Raw genomic sequence first — 20,838 nt, 5'->3', positions numbered from 1 at the left:
AGTAGTAGGACTCCTCCTGGGCCCTGGTAATTCCGCGTTCCTCCAAGCGGACGAGTCGATCCCAGGTTGTTGACGAGACCAGATCGACCTTCACTCTGAAATACAACACGGTGGAACTTGACCAACGCTGAGCCCGGCCTGGCCGTCGCTGCCCCTGTGCCAAAACCCTGGGCGTTATGTAATGCATTTTTTAAAAAAAAAGTTATTTTTGTTTCTAAGTGGTCGTGAGATAAACGCCAGTGAATGAGATGAGATCCGGTGGATCCCAGAGTTTGGATCTCCGGGGAATCGGATTTAATACAAAATGAGATTGCTGCAGAATCTCTGGCTGTTGATTCCGGCGATTCAGGTAATCGGGGGAGATTACTGAATAACAGGCTGTGTGTTTTGTTTAAGGGGCTTTAATTATTAATAATAATATTTGAGAGGCAGGAGGAGGGAGCGATGCCAGTAAGCGTGTAACCGATAGTAACAAATCGAGAGCCCTGGATACAACGTAGCTCTCCCAAGAAAAAACGCTACAAAAATATACACACAAACAGAAATTATTGAGCACAATAAATGCACACTGGACCCAGGGGCAGGGAATGGGGACTACGTATCTCGTGTAGTTTTATTTTTAAACAATTAAGCATTACAGTGGAGGAGGAAATGTGCGACCCCGAAGATTTGCAGGGGTTGGCTCCCAGTTTGGAGGGCGGAGACTGGGTTTACACTTTACGTTTGTCTGCAGGCCCTTTTTTGTTAGTAACGAACCTTAGTTAAATACCCAGTGCTGGGTCTCCCGTGGCTTTGCTCCGGGTACACACTAACATAACGCCCAATATATTATCAGGGGCGCCAATTCATGGTGATTGATTTAAGTGAAATTGCATTTCCACTACAGGAAATAGACCATGGGAAGTGTGAGCGCCTTTCAAATTATGGAATTATGTTTATGCTTTGGTGGAAATTGTAAATCAGTGCCCCTGGTTATTTTAATGTTTGTTTACCTACGTGCTCAATTTAATCTCTAACCCTATTTTAAAGTCCTGGATCCAGAAGAAAATGCTCTAGGTTACATGTAGGTCGGAGATGTTTAGAAATAGGGGGGATTGTGGGGTGATGGTGATCTGGTTGTAGTCATGTTGGCATTTTGTCGAGGGGTGTGAGAAAGAAAAGAACTTGCATTTGTGTAGCGCCTTTCACAACCTCAGGATACCCCAAAGCCTTTTACAGTACCTTTGAAGTGTAGTCACCGTTGTAATGTAGGAAACGCAGCAGCCAATTTGCACACAGCAAGATCCCACAGACAGCAGTGTAATAATGACCAGATAATCTTTTTTTAGGTATTGGTTGAGGGATAAATATTGTCTAGGATATCAGGGAGAACCAGGACAAAGCAGCCCACTTGATTGGCACCCCATTCACCACCCTAAACATTCACTCCCTTCACCACCGGCGCACTGTGGCTGCAGTGTGTACCATCCACAGGATGCACTGCAGCAACTCGCCAAGGCTTCTTCGACACCTCCCAAACCCGCGACCTCTACCACCTAGAATGACAAGGGCAGCAGGCACATGGGAACAACACCACCTGCACGTTCCCCTCCAAGTCACACACCATCCCGACTTGGAAATATATCGCCGTTCCTTCATTGTCGCTGGGTCAAAATCCTGGAACTCCCTTCCTAACAGCACTGTGGGAGAACCGTCACCACACGGACTGCAGCGGTTCAAGAAGGCGGCTCACCACCACCTTCTCAAGGGCAATTAAGGATGGGCAATAAATGCTGGTCTTGCCAGCAATGCCCACATCCCATGAACGAATAAAAAGAAAAATGGGGCCTGAATTCAGCCCATAATGCCAGGTTTGCGAGTGGTCTAATTCAGTCTGGGATGGTGGCTAGAGAATGGGAAGGAACCAGTGGCAAGGGAGCAGAGGTTGTGGCAGAAACTGAAGGTGGAAGGAGGGAGGAAGGGGTGATGGAAATAAAATTAAACATTAAATAAAATCAAAATAATGTTTTGAACACAAAGCTCCATCCTTATGCGATATCCTTAAAGCTCTATTGAATATATTTACATAGTGGTAATGATTGAGGTCTGTGTGGTCTTGAACACATGAGTTTAGTGGGGCTTCATGATAAGGAAAAGTTGCATTAGTATATAAATGCATGTGTATATATGTGTATATATATATATATATACACATACATGTGCATAAAAAATTAATAATCTTATGTAGGGCACATAACATTAGCGTTTCTTCTGGTTAAAATTTTTTGGTCACACTTTTCTGTCAATATTTACCATTGTAAATTGCTGTGTCAACCGTCACAACGTAATTGCGGGCTCTGGCCACTAGGTAACTCTGTAGGGCATGTTTCTGAAATGTTTGTCCTGACTCCATTGCCATGTTATATGTAGAAAGACTTCTATTCACCAACTGACAGTGAGCAGCTCTATGGGCAATTTTCTAGTAATGTATTAAAAGCCATAAATGTAGCAAACATTCATTCATCACATTTACTTCCTGCTAAACTTCTCCACCGGCCTCCACCCCCTTCCCCCTTCAGCCAGCTCCAACCATTTCCTGCAGACCCCGCAGTGCAAATGCCACATTTCCAGCTATGACCGATGGCAGCAATTGCTCCTCTGAATTCAAAGTTAAACTCAAATTATACCCTAATTATTTTTTTGCAATAGATTCCCATTTTACTTTGTTACTGGCATTACATAAATTAAAATATTGGATAATTCCATTTTTATAATGCAAAAACCAAGTTTGAATAAACACTTTACAACCTTCTGGACTCAACATTGATTTCAATAACTTCAGATCATAAACACTGCTCCCATTTTTTGGTCTAGTGCTGCTGCAATTTACATCTACTCCTGACCAATCTTTTGTTTCTTTACTTGTCCCATTATCACCCTCCTTGCTTTCACCACCATCCCTTTTGTCATTTAATCACTCCTGCCCTTCACTCTATCACAGACCTCCCCTTTTGTTCTTTCCTCCCCTCCCCACCCTCCCCCCTCTTTCTCTGGTTCTGAGCTTGCTCAAAAACTTTAACTCTTTTAAAATCTTCCAGTTCTGATGAAGGGTCATCGACCTGAAACGTTATCTCTGTTTCTTTCTCCACAGATGCTGCCTGACTTGCTGAGCTTCTCCAGCATTTTCTGTTTTTACTTTATATTTGAATTATCAGGAGCGGACTGTGTAAGCGCAGTCTGCACTGTAAGTAACAGAGGCTTCTCTAGGTCAGTGCTGGGGAATCCCTGGGTAGGGAGGGAGGGAAATTAATGAAAATTTACAGTCTTCATTATTCTGCACGCTCCTCCCACTTACCTCAAGCACCTGTACCTTCCCCTCCACTCGCACTCTGTTCCCTCCCGCTGCTTCTCACTGGTTCACTTCCCCGCCCCAAGCACCTGTGATTTTTCCCTTCACTCCCCACTAGCAGCCTGCCCCTGACAAGAGCCTGAAACAGCCACAGTGGCCAGGGAAGAAACTTTATGTCCTTCGCGCACTCACTATGTCGTTTCAAGAAAGCTCCTTTAACATAGTAACACACCCCAAGGCAAGGCAAGGGATTACACAATAAATGGGAGGATACTGAGAGAGGTGTAAAGGAAGTGAGGGACCTTGGAGTGCACGTCACAGGAACATAGGAACATAAGTAGGCCATTCAGCCCCTCGAGCCCGCTCCACCATTTGATAAGATCATGGCTGATCTGTGATCTAACTCCACATATCTGCCTTTGGCCCATGTCTCTTAATATCTTTGGTTGGCAAAAAGCTATCTATCTCAGATTTAAAATTAGCAATTGAGCTAGCATCAATTGCCAATGTCCACATATCCCTGAAGGCAGCAAGATAGGTAGATAAGGTGGTTAAGAAGGCATATAGAATACTTTCCTTTATTAGCCGAGGCATAGAATACAAGAGCAGGGAGGTTATGCTGGAACTGTATAAAACACTAGTTAGGCCACAGCTTGTGTACTGTGTACAGTTCTGGTCATCACATTACAGGAAAGATGTGATTGCACTAGAGAGGGTACAGAGGAGATTTACAAGGATGTACTGGAACAGTTTGGCTAGAGGCGCGGCTAGTTCTGGAGCACAGTCTTCAGCACTACAGCCGGGATGTTGTCGGGGCCCATAGCCTTTGCTGTATCCAGTGCACTCAGCCGTTTCTTGATAACACGTGGAGTGAATCGAATTGGCTGAAGACTGGCTTCTGTGATGGTGGGGATATCAGGAGGAGGCCGAGATGGATCACCCACTTGGCACTTCTCCATTATCCTCTCTATTATTAAGACTGTCTACTTCTACCTCAGCAACACTGCCTGCCTTCCCCCCAACTCAGCTTCTCTGCCACTGAAACCCTCATCCATGCCTTTGTCACTTCCAGACTCTACGGGGGTAATTTTGACTTTGGGCGATAATGTAAAAGGGACGATATCGGATCAGCCGCCCGTTGAAGTCAATAGAAATGATAGTTGGGAGAGGTGCATAACAGGACACGATCACCCAAAGTCAAAATTAACCCTTACTATTCCAAATCTCTCCTTGTTGGCCTCCCCTCCTCCTTACACTTAATTTGTTCAAAACCCTTGCCCATATCGTGTTCCATACTAAGCCCATTCGCCCATCACCCCCTGTCCTTGCTGACCTTCACCAGCTCCCCATCCCACCAAGCAATAAATTTAGAATCCTCACCATAAATCCCTCCATGGCTTCTTTCCACCTTATCTCTGCAACCTCCTCCAGCCCTGTATCCCTAACCCCAACACTCTGTTCCTCTGAAGCAAGCCTCTTGGGCGTCGCCCTCTCCCATTGACTCATCATTAGTGGCAGGGTCTTCACCCTCCTGCGTCCTAACCTCTGGAATTCCCTCTCTAAACCTTTCTGCCTCTCTCCACCTCTTTGTCCTCATTTAAAAACCTCTCCAAAACCTGTTTCTTCCACCAAGCTTTTGGTCATCTCTCTTAACCTCTCCTTTCCTGGCTCAGTGCCTGTTTTTCATACACTTATTCTGTGAAGTGCTGTGGGACCTTTTTTTGTTAAAGGCACTATATAAATGGAAGCTGTAGTTGTTGAACAAAGCAAACAGGTGCAAGTATTCCATAACCAGCCACTAGATGGTACACAAGAATCGGCCAAGGCAGTGCGCTGTCCGATCTCGAAATGAGACAGTCTCTGGACACTGCAAAGTGGCATTCCCAAAGAGCCAACCAGAAGTGGGAATTCAGTATGCAAGAACTCATGGTCTTGTTCCCATGTCATGTTGGAACAGCAACGCACCACCAATCAGATAGGCCTATGCCCAGTACTGACAGAGATATTTAGGAATTCCACGAAATCATTAATAGCGGCACTTATTCATTTCAAGTTGCATCACCGTTTCCATAATGCTAAAAGGTTGGATGGTCAAAAAGAATATACCAAAAAAAAAGTGTTTAAAACCACAGACTCCTTTAGAAAATAAACCCCATGCCTTCCATCCTGCTTCAGAATTTTGTAAGTTTGGCAACACAGAAAAATACTTTTGTGTACTCCAATTTTTCCCTAGTATACAAGTGACGGAATACTGGGGATACCTGTAGCTTAAGTACTTACGTACAGCAAGCTCAAGTCCCACTGCACTCTCTACTTGTTTTCACATAAGAACATAAGAAACAGGAGCAGGAGTAGACCATACGACCCCTCGAGCCTGCTCCACCATTCAATCAGATCTCTGGCCTCAACTCCACTTTCCTGCCAAAACCCCATATCCATTGATTCCCCCAGAGTCCAAAAATCTATCTATCTCAGCCTTGAACATAATCAACGACTCAGCATTCACAGCCCTCTGGGAGAGAGAATTCCAAAGATTCACACCCCTCTGTGTGAAGAAATTCCTCCTCATCTCAGTCTTAAATGGCCGACCCCTTATCCTGCGACTATGCCCCCTAGTTCTAGACTCTCCAGCAAGGGGAAACAACCTCTCAGCATCTACCCTGTCAAGCGCCCTCAGAATCTTATATGTTTCAATGAGATTGCCTTTCATTCTTCTAAACTACAGAAAGTATAGGCCCATTCTACCCAATCTCTCCTCATAGGACAACGCTCTCATCCCAGGAATCAATCCAGTGAAATTTTGTTGCACTGTCTCTAAGGCAAGTAAAACCTTCCTCAGATAAGGAGACCAAAACTGTGCACAGTACTCCAGTTGAAGTCTCATCAAAGCCCTGTACAATTGTAATAAGACTTCCTTACTCTTGTACTCCAACCCCTTTGCAATAAAAGCCAACATGCCATTTGCCTTCCTTGCTGTACCTGCATGCTAACTTTTTGTGATTCTTGTATTTAGTAGTTTCTCACCATTTAAAAGAATGTTCTGTTTTTCCATTCTTCCTACCAAAGTGAATAACCTCACATTTCCCCACATTATATTCCACCTGCCACCTTCTTGCCCACTCTGTCTATATCCCTTTGCGGACTCTTTGTGTCCTCCTCGCGGCTCACTTTTCCACTAGCTTTGTATCACCAGCAAACATAAATATATTACGCTCGGTCCCTTCATCTAAGTCATTAATATAGATAAATAGCTGAGGCCCAATCACTGATCCTCGTGCATCCCACTAGTTACAGCCTGCCAACCTGAAAATTACCCATTTTTCCCTACTCACTGTTTTCTGTCTGTTGACCAATCTCTATCCATGCTGATATGTTATCCCCAACCCCGTGAGCCCTTATCTTGCATAACAGCCTTTTATGTAGCACCTTATCGAATGCCTTTTGAAAATCCAAATTTGCTATATCCACTGGTTCCCCTTTATCTACCCTGCTATTTACGTCCTCAAAAAACTCTAATAAATTTGTCAAACATGATTTCCCTTTCATAAAACCATGTTGACTCTGCCTAATCATATTATGATTTTCTAAGTGCCGTTACCACTTCCTTAATAATGGATTCCAGCATTTTTCCAACGACTGATGTCAGGCTAATTGGCCTGTAGTTCCCTGTTATCTCTCCCCCTCCTTTCTTGAATAGCAGGGTTACATTTGCTACCTTCCAATCCACTGGGACCGTTCTAGAATCTAGGGAATTTTGGAAGATCATAACCAATACATCCACTATCTCTGCAATCACCTCTTTTAGAACCCTCGGATGTAGGCCATCAGGTCCAGGGGATTTATCGGCTTTAGTTTCTCAAGTACTTTTTCTCTACTGATATTAATTACTTTAAATTCTTCACTCTCATTAGCCCCTTGGTTCCCTACTGTTTCTGGTATGCTTTTTGTGTCTTCTGCTTTGAAGACAGGTACAAAATATTTCTTTCACATCTCTGCCATTTCCTGATTACCCATTATAATTTCTCCTGTCTCAGCCTCTAAGGGACCCATGTTTATTTTTGCTATTCTCTTCCTTTTTATATACTTGTAGAAGCTCTTATAATCCATTTTTATATTTCTTGTTAGTTAACTTTCATATTCTATTTTCTCCCTTCTAAAACTCTCCCAATCCGCAGGCTTACTACCCTTCTTGACAACATTATAGGCCTCTTCTTTTAATCTACTCTATCCTTAATTTCTTTAGTTAGCCATGAATGGATCACTTTTCCCGCAGTGTTTTTATTTCTCAGTGGAATGTATATTTGTTGAGAATGTTGAAATATTTCTCTAAATGTTTGCTATTGCTTATCTACCTTCATATCCTTTAATCTAATTTCCCAATCTACCTTGGCCAACTCACCCCTCATACCTATGTAATTGGCTTTATTTAAGTTTAAGACTCTATTTTCTGACTTAAGTACTCTCAAACTCAATGTGAAATTCTATCATATTATGATCACTCTTCCGCAGAGGATCCTTTACTGTGAGATTACTAATTAACCCTGTCTCATTACACAAAACAAGATCTAAAATGGCCTGTTCCCTGGTTGGTTCCAGAGACGTATTGTTCTAGGAAACTGCCTCAAATGCATTCCATGAACTTGTCCTCCAGACTACCTTTGTCAATTTGATTTGTCCAATCTATATATAGATTAAGTTCCCCCACGATTATTGCATTACTTTTGTTACAAGCTCCTATTATTTCATGATTAATACTCTGACCAACTATACCTACTATTAGGGGGCCTATAAACTACTCCCACCAGAGTTTTCTGCCCCTTGTTATTTCTTATTTCCACCCAGACTGATTCTACTTCCTGATCTTCCGAGCCAAGATCCTTTCTCACCACTGTCCTTATGTCATCCTTTATTATCAGGGTTACACCCCCTCCTTTTCCATTCTGCCTTCTTTTCTAAACGTCATGTACCCTGGAATATTTAGTTCCCAATCTTGGTCGCCTTGCAACCATGTCTCTATGATGGCAAGACCATGTCTCTCATAGGCAAGACCACTGTGTCTCAGCTTTCATAGAAAAACAGACTGAGTTATGGAACGTGATCCCTAAAACACTGGTAAAAATCATGGAGTCCCATGCAATAAAAATATATCTTAGCTCACCGTAAAGTGGTGGCCCTGATTGTAGGTCTATATTCTAAGCTGCTTGTGTTTTAAAAAAATTCTTCAGGGGTTGTGTCAGCTATTGTCAGTTTTCTAGTTGGTAACATGTCTCTTGATCATATCTTGAGACTCGTCTGCTCGCCCCTGTGTAGTAAGTCCTGCTTTTGTGTGCCTATTGGCTGTCGGCTGACTCCAGCTCCCACTCCAACTGACGAGCACCTCTAGCTGCTACTATCATGTACTATGGTGGTCAACCACATGGTATTCAATTATTATGTATTGCACACGATCAGTTATTATCTTTCCTGATGGATAGCTGCTCTTCAAGTTGTCAGCCGTGGCTCAGTGAGAGCACTCTTGCCTCTGAGTCAGAACGTTGTGGGTACATGCCCTGTTCCAGAGACTTGAGCACATAATCTAGGCTAACTCTTCAGTGCAGTGCTGAGGCAGTGCGGCACTGTCAGAGATACCGTCTTTTGGATGAGTCCTTAAACCGAGTCCCATCTGCCCCCTCAGGTGTAAGTAAAAGATCCCATGGTACAAGTGCCAGGCAATGACCATCTCAAACAAGAGAGAGTCTAACCAGCTCCCCTTGACATTCAACGGCATTACCATTGCCGAATCCCCCACCATCAATATGCTGGGGATCACCATTGACCAGAAACATAACTGGACCAGCCATATAAATACTGTTGCTACAAGAGCAGGTCAGAGGCTGGGTATTCTGCGGCGAGTGACTCACCTCCTGACTCCCCAAAGCCTTTCCACCATCTACAAGGCACAAGTCAGGAGTGTGATGGAATACTCTCCACTTGCCTGGATGAGTGCAGCTCCAACAACACTCAAGAAGCTCGACACCATCCAGGACAAAGCAGCCCGCTTGATTGGCTCCCCATCCACCATCCGAAACATTCACTCCCTTCACCACCGGCGCACTGTGGCTGCAGTGTGTACCATCCACAGGATGCACTGCCGCAACTCGCCAAGGCTTCTTCGACAGCACCTCCCAAACCCGCGACCTCTACCACCTAGAAGGACAAGGGCAGCAAGCACATGGGAACAACACCACCTGCACGTTCCCCTCCAAGTCACACACCACCCCGACTTGGAAATATATTGCTGTTCCTTCATCGTCGCTGGGTCAAAATCCTGGAACTTCCTTCCTAACAGCACTGTGGGAGAACCTTCACCACAAGGACTGCAGCGGTTCAAGAAGGCGGCTCACCATCACCTTCTCAAGGGCAATTAGTGATGGGCAATAAATGCTGGCGTTGCCAGCGACGCCCACATCCCATGAACGAACAAAAAAAAAATTTGAAGAGCAGGGGATTTCTCTCAGTGTCCTAGCCAATATTTACCTCAACCAATATCACTAAATCTGATTATCTACCTTATTGCTGTTTGTGGGACCTTGCCGTGTGCAAATTGGCTGCCACGTTTCCTACATTACAACAGTGACTACACTTCAAAAATACTTCATTGGCCATAAAGTGCTTTGGAATGTTGTGAAAGGCACCAAGTTCTTTCATGCCAGCAATGTTAATTGGTGAACTGTGAGTCAATGTCTACTTGTCTATTGTGCAATAGCATGTGGTAATTGTACAATTTAATAAAGGAGCATTAACTAGGATATAGTATTAACATTAGTCACCAGCCAGGTATGATGAAATCCACAATGGAAATGGCGAGACTGGGCCATGCATTGGACAGTAATTGCCATCCTGATACCCGGCCTCAAGGCCAGCTTATGGTTCATTTCACAGCACAGGGAAGGGAGGGGGAGGTGGGCTTCAACAGTGGGGATACCTGTATTATTTACAATAAATACCCAGCAATATTTTTAAATTATCTATGCCGGTTTCCTCAAGTCACTGACGGGGAAGCTCTTTCAAGAAATCTCCCCCCACTCAAATCCAGGACCAAACCCTTTGTTGCCCCTCCCTCATCACTGTCATGCCCCCCGCCCCCCCTGTATGACTGCCCCTCTTGTCCTGAGCACCTGTGCCTTCACCCTCACTGCTGCCCTACCCCTTGAGACAACCACTAATGCTATACCTTGTTATCACCATTCCAGTGCTGGTATAATCCAAGTCTACCAACTTATTAGAAGTGAGGAGGGAGGGGGAAGGGAATACAAGCCAAGTTTATGCAACCTGAAAGCCCTGATATCATTCTGGTGAATCTGGGCTGCACGCTCTCTAAAACCGATATATTCTTCCTGAGGTGCGGTGCCAAAAACTGAACTCAGTACTCCAGATGGGGTCTGACCAAGACTCTTTATAACTGAAGCATCACTTCCTCACTTTTGTATTCCAGCCCCCTTGAAATAAAGGTCAATATTCCATTAGCCTTTTTGATTACTTTAGCCTACTCCTCCTTTGAGCACCTCTCCCTCTTGCCTCTCTTTTGAGATCTTAATTGTCTATTGCCCTCCCAAGCACTACTCTAAGTTTCATGCCTTTGTTACCTCTAGACTTGACTATTCCAATGCTCTCCTGGCTGGCCTCCCATCTTCCACCCTCCTTAAACTTGAGCTCATCCAAAACACTGCTGCATGTATCCTAACTGGCACCAAGACCCGTTCACCCATCACCCCTGAGCTCGCTAACATTGGTTCCTGGTCCGAGAACGCCTCGATTTTAAAATTCTCATCCTTGTTTTCAAATCCCTCTCGGTGTCAGCTGTGGCTCAGTGGTAGCACTCTCACCTCTGAGTCAGAAGGTTGTGGGTTTAAGTCCCACTCCAGGGACTTGAGCACAAAATCCAGGCTAATACTCCAGTGCAGCACTGAGGGAGTGCTGAGGGAGTGCTGCACTGTTGGTAGATGCCGTCTTTCAGATGAGATGTTAAAACTGAGGCCCCGTCTGCCCTTTCAGCTGGACGTAAATGATCCCATGGCATTATTTGGAAGAAGAGCAGGGGAATTCTCCCCGGTGTCCTGGCCAACATTAATCCCTGAACCAACATCACAGAAACAGATTATCTGGTCATTATCACATTGCTGTTTGTGGCATTATCACATTGCAGCTTGCTGTGCGCAAATTGGCTGCCACGTTTCCTACATTGCAACAGTGACTACACTGCAAAAAAAGTACTTCATTGGCTATAAAGTGCTTTAGGACATCCTGAGGTTGTGAAAGGCGCTATATAAATGCAAGTTCTTTCTTTCTTTCTATGGCCTCACCCCTCCCTGTCCCTGTAACCTCATCCAGCCCTACAACCCTCCGAGATCTCTGTGCTCCTCCAATTCCTGCCTCTTGCACATCCTCAATTTTAATCGCTGCACAATTGACGGCCGTGCCTTCAGCTGCCTAGACCCCAAGCTCTGGAATTCCCTTCCTAAGCCTCTCTGCCTCTCTACTTCTCCTCCTTTAAGAAGCTCCTTAAAACCTACCTCTTTGAACAAGCTTTTGGTCATTGTCCTAATATCCCCCTATGTGACTTGGTGTTATATTTTGTTTGATAACGCTCTTCTGAAGTGCCTTGGGATGTTTTACTATGTTAAAGGCAATATATAAATACAAGTTGTTGTTGTTGTTGAGATATCCTTCCTCCTTTCCTCCTTCATCTTCTGCACTGATTGATTCCTCATCTTCGGTGAGTTCAGTTTCCATCCCAGCTTCCCTTGCCCTTTCTCCTGAGTTCACCGCTCTCCTGTCCTACCTAAACCTCTCCATCTATATAAACTCTCCTATCCGTATACCTGAATACTCTTTCCCTCACCCTCTTGACCTCTCTGCAGCCTTTGACACTGTTGATCACATGATTCTCCTCTGTTGTCCAACTCCGTGAGACTGCCCTTGCTTGATTCCACTCTTACCTATCCATTCGTAGCCAGAGCATCTCGAGCAATGGTTTCTCTTCTCACCCCGCACTGTCTCTCTGGAGACCCCCAAGGATTCATCCTTGGTCCTCTCCCTCTTCCTAAGTTGTCCCTTGGCAACAGTATCCATAGACTTGGGATCAGCTTCCACTTGCACGCTGTCGATGCCCAACTCTACCTCTGCACCACCTCTCTTGACCTGTCCACTGCCACTGTGCTGTTAGAGTGCTCGTCCGACATCCGGTCTTGGATGTTCTGTAACTTTCTCCAGCTTATGACTGGGAAGACCAAAGCCACTGTCTTCAGCCCCTGCCACAAACCCTGCACTCTGTCTGGTGCAAATGACCTCTCGCACACTGTGTGACCGTGTTGGTAGCTTGTGTTACCGTGTACACAAAACACTCGCATCCTATGCAAGGAAGTTCGGCAGTTCTGAAAACCTCTAATTTCCTTCTGATATGAGTCTGTAACCACTGCAAGATCAGACCAAGAGATAAGTGATCTCCTACAAACTACAGTGTTCCCATAAACACGTACACCTCGAGGGAACCTACATCAGTAGCTAACTCCAATGCTTTAAATATTTGCAACAGAGTGTTTTACTTGGAGATGAGCTTTAGCAAACACTGGAACTCATCAGTCTTGATGGAATGCTAAGTAACAACCAACGAAACAAAGCAGCGAAGTGACTGTGAAGAAATTTCCCCTCTAGTTTTATCATGGGATGCTCGGGTTAATTGTGGTGATCAGCCACACGTCTGTGGGTGGTTGTTATAAAAACAATACATAAAAGAGCAGCTCCCTCATCCCCAACTATAGCAAATATTAAAATGTATAAAATAACTAGAATAATCATTTTAATAAGGAATAACCAGTATAATCATTTTAACTTTGAATGACCAGTATAACCATTTTAACAAGGAATAACCAGTATAATCATTTAAATAAGGATTAACCAGTATAATCATTTTAACAAGCATTGACCAGTATGATCATTTTAACTTTGAATGACCAGTATAACCATTCTAACAAGAAATAACCAATGTAATAATTTTAACATGGAATAACCAGCATAATCATTTTAACAAGGAATAACCAGTATAATCATTTAAATAAGGAATAACGGGGTCTAAAATTAACATTGTTGCACCTGTTTTATGGGCCTAAAACAGGTGCAGTGATAACCAGTTTAGGAGGGCAGAGGCCTGCGCCTGATCTGCACAGACATTCGGGTCACTGGTAAATTGGTTGGGGCCTTTTTTTAGGCGGCCCTGGCAACCACCTGAAACGAGCGCAGGCCTCATTCCAATTTTGGAATGAAGCTCCTATGTCCATTTCAGACCTGGATTGGTAAACTCGTTTGCCTTAGTCAGAGATTGTGATGTGTAAGCTCCGACTGGTATTTCCAGGTCTTTTTTTAAATTCATTCATGGGATGTGGGCGTCGCTGGCGAGGCCGGCATTTATTGCCCATCCCTAATTGCCCTTGAGAAGGTGCAGAAACCTTGAAATCCCGTCCCCAATTAAAGCCGACAGGCCAATGCTTAAAGGGGCAATGTACCTCACTGTTTCATTGAGGCACTTAATTTTTTGTGTATTAGAAATATCAAACTGTACCTGTTCGGGTTTCTCATCGCTTCCGATTCACGTCAGGTGAAAGCAGGCAGGAAGGGCCGTATCCATGAGGTGAGTGCCTTTATTGCACTGCTTGAGGGCCCGGAGGAGCAGGAGTGCTTCATCCAGGCCCAACAAGCTCACCTGGCTGACAGGATTCCTGCGATTGGCCGACTCCCCACCCCCAGCCCTATGCTGAATCCCCCCCCGATGCTGGACTAACCCCCACCCCGATGCTGGACCACCCCCCCACCCCGATGCTGGACCACCCCCCCACCCCGATGCTGGACCATCCCCCCCACCCCGATGCTGGACCACCCCCCCACCCCGATGCTGGACCACCCCCCCCACCCCGATGCTGGACCACCCCCCCACCCCGATGCTGGACCACCCCCCCACCCCGATGCTGGACCACCCCCCCACCCCGATGCTGGACCACCCCCCCACCCCGATGCTGAATCCCCCCACCCCGATGCTGAATCCCCCCACCCCGATGCTGAATCCTCCCACCCCGATGCTGAATCCCCCCACCCCCAATGCTGGACCTAGAATCATAGAATAGATTGGTTACAGCACAGAAGGAGGCCATTCGGCCTATCGAGCTCATGCCAGTCTTTGTAAGAGCAATTCAGTTAGCCCTATTCCCCTGCCCTTTCCCCATAGTCCTGCAAATTTTTTCCCTTCAAGTATTTATCTAATTCCTTTTTGAAAGCCACGATTGAATCTGCCTCCACCACCCTTTCATGCAGCGCATTCCAGATTATAACTTTTTTTTATTCGTTCATGGGATGTGGACATCGCTGGCGAGGCCGGCATTTATTACCCATCCCTAATTGCCCTTGAGAAGGTGGTGGTGAGCCGCCTTCTTGAACCGCTGCAGTCCGTGTGGTGAAGGATCTCCCACAGTGCTGTTAGGAAGGGAGTTCCAGGATTTTGACCCAGCGACGATGAAGGAACGGCGATATATTTCCAAGTCGGGATGGTGTGTGACATCGAGGGGAACGTGCAGGTGGTGTTGTTCCCATGTGCCTGCTGCCCTTGTCCTTCTAGGTGGTAGAGGTCGCGGGTTTGGGAGGTGCTGTCGAAGAAGCCTTGGCGAGTTGCTGCAGTGCATCCTGTGGATGGTACACACTGCAGCCACTGTGCACCGGTGGTAAAGGGAGTGAATGTTTAGGGTGGTGGATGGGGTGCCAATCAAGCGGGCTGCTTTGTCCTGGATGGTGTCGAGCTTCTTGAGTGTTGTTGGAGCTGCACTCATCCAGGCAAGTGGAGAGTATTCCATTACACTCCTGACTTGTGCCTTGTAGATGGTGGAAAGGCTTAGGGGAGTCAGGAGGTGAGTCACTCACTGCAGAATACCCAGCCTCTGACCTGCTCTTGTAGCCACAGTATTTATATGGCTGGTCCAGTTAACCACTCGCTGCGTAAAAAAGTTTTTCCTCACGTCGCCTTTGGTTCTTTTGCCAATCACCTTAAATCTGTGTTCTCTGGCTATTGACTCATCCACCAGTGGGAAAAGTTTCCCTTTATTTGCTTTATCTAAACCCATCACTTCTGGCAAATCTCCTCTTAACCTTCTCTGCTCTAGGGAGAACAACCCCGGCTTCTCCAGTCTATCCACATACATCCCCCACCGATGCTGATCCTCCTCTCCATGATGGTGTACCCCCCCCCCCCCGATCTTCTCCAAGGCCCACCTGATGTCGTCCTTCTCCCCCCACCCCTCCGATTTCTTCCATGGGCCACGATCTCTCTCTCTCCCTCCCCCCCCCTCTCCGATTTGCGGCTCCTTTCCCCCCCCCGACAGGCAGCCAGTCTGTCAATCTGTCTGTCTGGCACGTGGGAAACCCAGAAGCACAAATACTTACCTTCAATTGAGTTGTGATCGTAGATTGCGATGCACTCACTTGCGGGTTCCCCACGCGAATATCTACAGATGTGCTGGGTTCCCGGCTCCGAGCTAAAATCATGCCCATGAGTTGCTATTAACTGCGACCTGTCTTTATACTGAGTCTGACAGTTGCTGGATTGTTTTTGTTCACTCACTGCAGGTTCGGGTGTAGCAATTCCCTCAAAGGGTGATTTTACTCTGTGAGATAAAGACCCATTTCACATCATTAAGTATGAATTGTCTCTTTAGAATGTGTTCCAGCATCGTTTCAATTCACAGTGACAGAGCACCAGGAAGAACCTGACTCCACATGACAGAACAAAACCATGTCATTGAATCATAGAAAGTTACGGCATAGAAGGAGGCCATTTGGCCCATCACGCCCATGCCGGTCGACAAAGAGCTGTCCAGCTTAATCCCACTTTCCAGCACTTGGTCCATAGCCCTGTAGGTTACTGCACTTCAAGTGCTCATCCAAGTACTTTTTAAATGAGTTGAGGGTTTCCGCCTCTGTAGGGGTGGACAATCCACTTTCTGCCCTGGTGTAAAACTGGCGGATCAGCTGCCCATTGCTTTAGAACCGAAAACCAGGCGGTTTCTATGACGAGCGGCCTACCCGCAACGCCAGTTTGAAGCCTGGAGTGGCAATTTGAAAATCTACCCTGTTGGCTCTGGTTTGCCACGAAGGAGGGGTCAGAGGTGGTGTTAATCTGGCAGCCAAGACACCATCATTCAAACTGTTCATTAATAGATGGTTCACCTACCTGGAGTAGTGAGAGGCGAAATGCTCCAGCTCCCTGCAGAATACAAGTCCTTCGCTAGCTGCGCGCTTTCATCTTTTTGGCGGCTTTTTCCAAAAGAGATTCCACTCCTGCTCCTGCACACCGGGGAGAAAATGGCACCTGTATCTTTTAAATAAGGCACTTTCCATCCTGATACTCTTCCCTATCCCTGATCTGAAGCTGCTTTTATATTTAAAAATTGTTGCTGATGCCCCCGGCTGCAGTTAGTAATATAAACTGCCTCACTTACCTACTTGTGGCAGTGGTGGAGACTAGGGTTACCAACTCTGGTTGGACATATTACGGGAGATTTCATCACATGACCTCCCATCTCCAACCACCCCGCCCCCAGGCTCCCGCCATTGGTCATCAGACAAGTCCATCGTTATGGCGAACCGCCTTCCCATATCAATTGGAAAGCGAGCAGACTTTTGGTTAGCCGATTGGAAGATTCCTGACTGTCAGTCAAAAAGCCCTTTAACCCATCTCAGATATTTTTATAACTAAGAAACGTTGTCCCAAAGCTTTTTCTCTTGGGTTGCTCGCAGCAGTGTCCTCAGGATTTCATCTTTAACACCTGAAGACTCCAGGACAATCCTGGAGGATTGGCAGCCCTACTGGAGATCCGTTTATTATGAGCCTTAGGAGTTGTTGCCAGATTCAACGACCCCACGTATGCACAGTGCCTGATGAAGAATGGGTGTTGGATGGAAGGGGAGTGGTGCTGGGAGGCTGGTATAACGCCAGATCTGGAGCTTAAATATAAAAATGACTCCGTACCCTGAAATCCTGGAGATTTGTCTATTTTAATTCCATTATTTTCTCCATTACCATTTTCTTATTTATATTAAATCCAATAAGTTCCTCCTTTGACTTATTTTTAGGTTCCCTCATACCGCTGGTAATTTGTCCTCTTCCTCTACTGTGAAAACAACATTAATTTACCAAGTCTGCCATTTTCTTATTATCTATTCTAGTCTCTCCTGCATCTGTCTTTAATGGACCCACATTGCCCCTTACCGCTCTCTTTCACTTAATATATTCATGAAAACTTTAACTGTTAGTTTTGATATCCCTTTGCAAGTTTTTTTCCCCCAAACTCCCCTTCCTACTTTCTTTGTATTCCTTTGTTACTTTTTAAAGCTCCCCCAGTCTGCTGGATTTCTACTCAGTTGAAGGTTGTTAACTGATGGAAATGATTAGATGCAAATAGAGAGAACAGTGACTAGGCTGAAATATTCAACAAGGAAACACACAGAGTCCTGATTCTACAGGGAGTTTGGGCGGATGGAAATGGGTTGAGTGGGCTTGGTATATGGACCTAATTGATGGGCCTTTTCCAGTTGCTACTTTCTTTATAGTCTTCCTGACCACTGTGAGGGGAGAATGAGCTAAGGTTGCCAACTCTGGTTGGATATATTCCTGGAGGTCTCGTCTCATTACCTCCCGCCCCTACACTCCCATCCAACACATCCATCCTTGCAACACACCGCCTTCTCATACCAAGTGTAAAGTGAACAGACGCTTTGTTACTCTATTGGATGATTCTTGACTGTCAGCCAAATAGCCAATTTTCCAATCTCCAGTATTTTTACAACTAATAAATGAAATTGCTCAAATTTTTAAATGCCCCGATGATTTTTCTCCCGAGTTTGCTTGCAGCAGTGTCCTGGAAATTAATCTTTAATCCCTGGAGTCTGTAGGCCAATCCCGGAGGGTTGGCAACCCTAGAATGAGCAGTGTAATGAAATACAATGGCATGAATCGTAATTCAGTGTCTGCCTTTCTCTTCCAGCTGTACCACTGTGAGTCTGCCACCAAATGTAACAATATCACGCAGTACTTAAAGTTTTCCCGCTGCTGTGCCAAATGCCCACCTGGTAAGTACGGAATTAATAATAGAGAATAATGGATTCCTGGGGATGAACGGCAGGCTGGAATATAAGTCAGGCCATTGACTTAGGCCAGGCCATTCAGGAATGCAATCAGGAAGTGCTTCTTCGCACAAAGGGTAATAGAAATTTGGAATTCTCTCCTTGGAGCTTTCAAGACTGAGATCGATAGATTTTTACTAGTTAAGGGTATCAAGAGATATGGAGCAAAGGCGGGTAAGTGGGCTTGAATCATGATCTAATTGGTGGCAGAACAGGCTCGAGGGGCTGAATGGCCTACTAATTTTTATATTTAAATGTCAACTACAGTTTTTGTGAAATGACATAAAATATCAGTGTTTTGAGGATTGATTTCCCCAATTCTACCCATTTTTTTTGTGGAAAGCATAAATCAACTGCTTTGAATAGTATCCAAGGCATTCAGATGGTTTATCTGTTGAATAATGAATATCTGGGAGTGAGTTGCAGGATGGAATCTAATTGAGGGGTTTGTTGTTTTATATGTAGATTAATGGATATCTGGGAGGGTGGAATCTAATCAAAGTGATCAGATTACAAAGTAAGAGTGAATCTTGAGGAGCACGGCATGGTGACACCAAGCTTAGAACAGCTTAGAGCCACAGAGTGGGGACAAATTCAGGTTTAATCTCCAATCTCGATCGGAGCTATTGTGCAGGGAGATTGGTGAACGTTCAGCGAGAACAGGACTGGGCTCAGCTGTGATAACCATCATGATAAATCAGCCTGTTGCTAGTCATTGCCTAAATTCTAGATCTGGACAGGAAGAATAGATACTTGGCTGAGGTACCAGAGGGCTGACGGTACCTGTGTAATCATACCCCAGCGAGGGCTTAGCACCTTCAGGAGGAGAGGGGGGAAAAGGGGAGAAACCTGACAATAGGAAAAAATGATTGAGAAGCTGAGCTAGGAAGTTCCCAGGTCGATCGCTGATCTGTGCTGACTTTAGTTGATCTCAGTTGAGGTGGTGATAGGGATGCCAAAATTGACCTCAGTACTTCTGGGGTAGGTTGGGGAAGGTTGGCCAGGGTCTGACGCTTGATCGCTAACCAGTAGTCCCTGTCGGAAAGTGTGCACGTTGCCTCCAGGCTTGGCCCTGATGTGTCCCCCTCCTTATTCCCCTCCTGGTCTGGTCTTTTGTGCATCCCCCACTCCCTTCACTCCACTTTGATGACAGCGCTGTCAATCACCTTGATCCTACACTCCAGAACTCTCTTTCTAATCTCCCCATCTCCCCTCTTTTCATCATCAATAATCTTCTCAAAGCCCATCTTTATTCAACCGAGCTTCCAGTAACCCCCATATCTTCATCTGTCTAACTGTGTAGTTAGCTGTGGCTCAGTTGGTAATACTCTTGCCTCTGGGTTAGAAGGTTCAATCCCACTACAGAGACTTAAGCACAAAATCTAGGCAGATACTCCAGTGCAGTACTGAGTGAGTGCTACCCTACTGAAGTCTTTCAGATAAGATGTTAAATTATAGGCCCTGACTGCTCTCTCAGCAGGGTGTAAAAGATTCCATGGCACTATTTCGAAGAAGAGTAGGGGAGTACTCCCCAGTGTCCTAGCCAACATTATCACTCAACTAATGTTACTAAAACATCATTATCTCATTGCTGTTTGTGGGACCTTGTGTGCAAATTGGCTGCTGTGTTTCCTATGTTACAAGAGTTAAGTGCTTTGGGATGTCCTGAGGTTGTGAACAGCTGCTACATAAATGCAAGTCTTTCTTTCCATGATATGACATCCACTCCCTTATCTGTTCCTATTAATTTTTTTTCTTTTCTTTAAAGTGCCTTGGGATGTTTTCTACGTGAGAGGCACTGGTGTAGTCATCCTGTGGCAATTTGAACCAATGTGGAAAATTTGCTGAGAAATTAATTTTTATTTAAATTACCAAAGATTTGTCAGTATCAGACCCTCTCAAAACCCATATAGGCCTGTGGAAAAGGTGCAGAATTGGAGCCAGGTCTGGGAGTTGTATTCCCTGTGCAATAGATTGGCATTTGTGGTGTTTGTGTTGCAGGTTCCTATTTGATCAATGAATGCACAATACAGAATGACACTGACTGCAAACGCTGTGAAGAGGGTCAGTATCAGACAGACTGGAGCCTGGCCGATCACTGTCAACTGCACATGTATTGTGATCCAAGTAAGTACCCATCAGCTTTCCCTACTTTCCTGTTGCATGTATTTCTGGCAGTGTGTTATTGTCATGTGTGTCTGTGTATGTGTGTGTGTGTGTGTGTGTGTGCGTGCGGTGGGGGGGTCTGTAAGTGATATCGCAACAGATTAAGCCACCTCTCCCGATGCCGGAGGCTGCAGTATGGACTG

The 20,838-nt window shown here is 45.4% G+C and overlaps 1 protein-coding gene across 1 annotated transcript in view; it reads left to right on the top strand.

The window, feature by feature from the left end:
• The window catches only part of LOC137335328 (tumor necrosis factor receptor superfamily member 5-like), a 35,130-nt gene continuing 14,292 nt past the window's right edge, over positions 1-20,838 (top strand). Inside the window, exons 1-3 of the mRNA XM_068000648.1 lie at positions 1-349; positions 18,391-18,475; positions 20,531-20,656. Of these exons, the coding sequence (XP_067856749.1) occupies positions 305-349; positions 18,391-18,475; positions 20,531-20,656 (256 nt within the window). The 5' untranslated portion in view covers positions 1-304. The remainder of the gene's footprint in view (positions 350-18,390; positions 18,476-20,530; positions 20,657-20,838) is intronic.

The sequence above is a fragment of the Heptranchias perlo genome, chromosome 19 (genome assembly GCF_035084215.1).
Source record: "Heptranchias perlo isolate sHepPer1 chromosome 19, sHepPer1.hap1, whole genome shotgun sequence".
Taxonomy (NCBI): domain Eukaryota; kingdom Metazoa; phylum Chordata; class Chondrichthyes; order Hexanchiformes; family Hexanchidae; genus Heptranchias; species Heptranchias perlo.
This window is presented reverse-complemented; position numbering and strand designations above follow the sequence as displayed.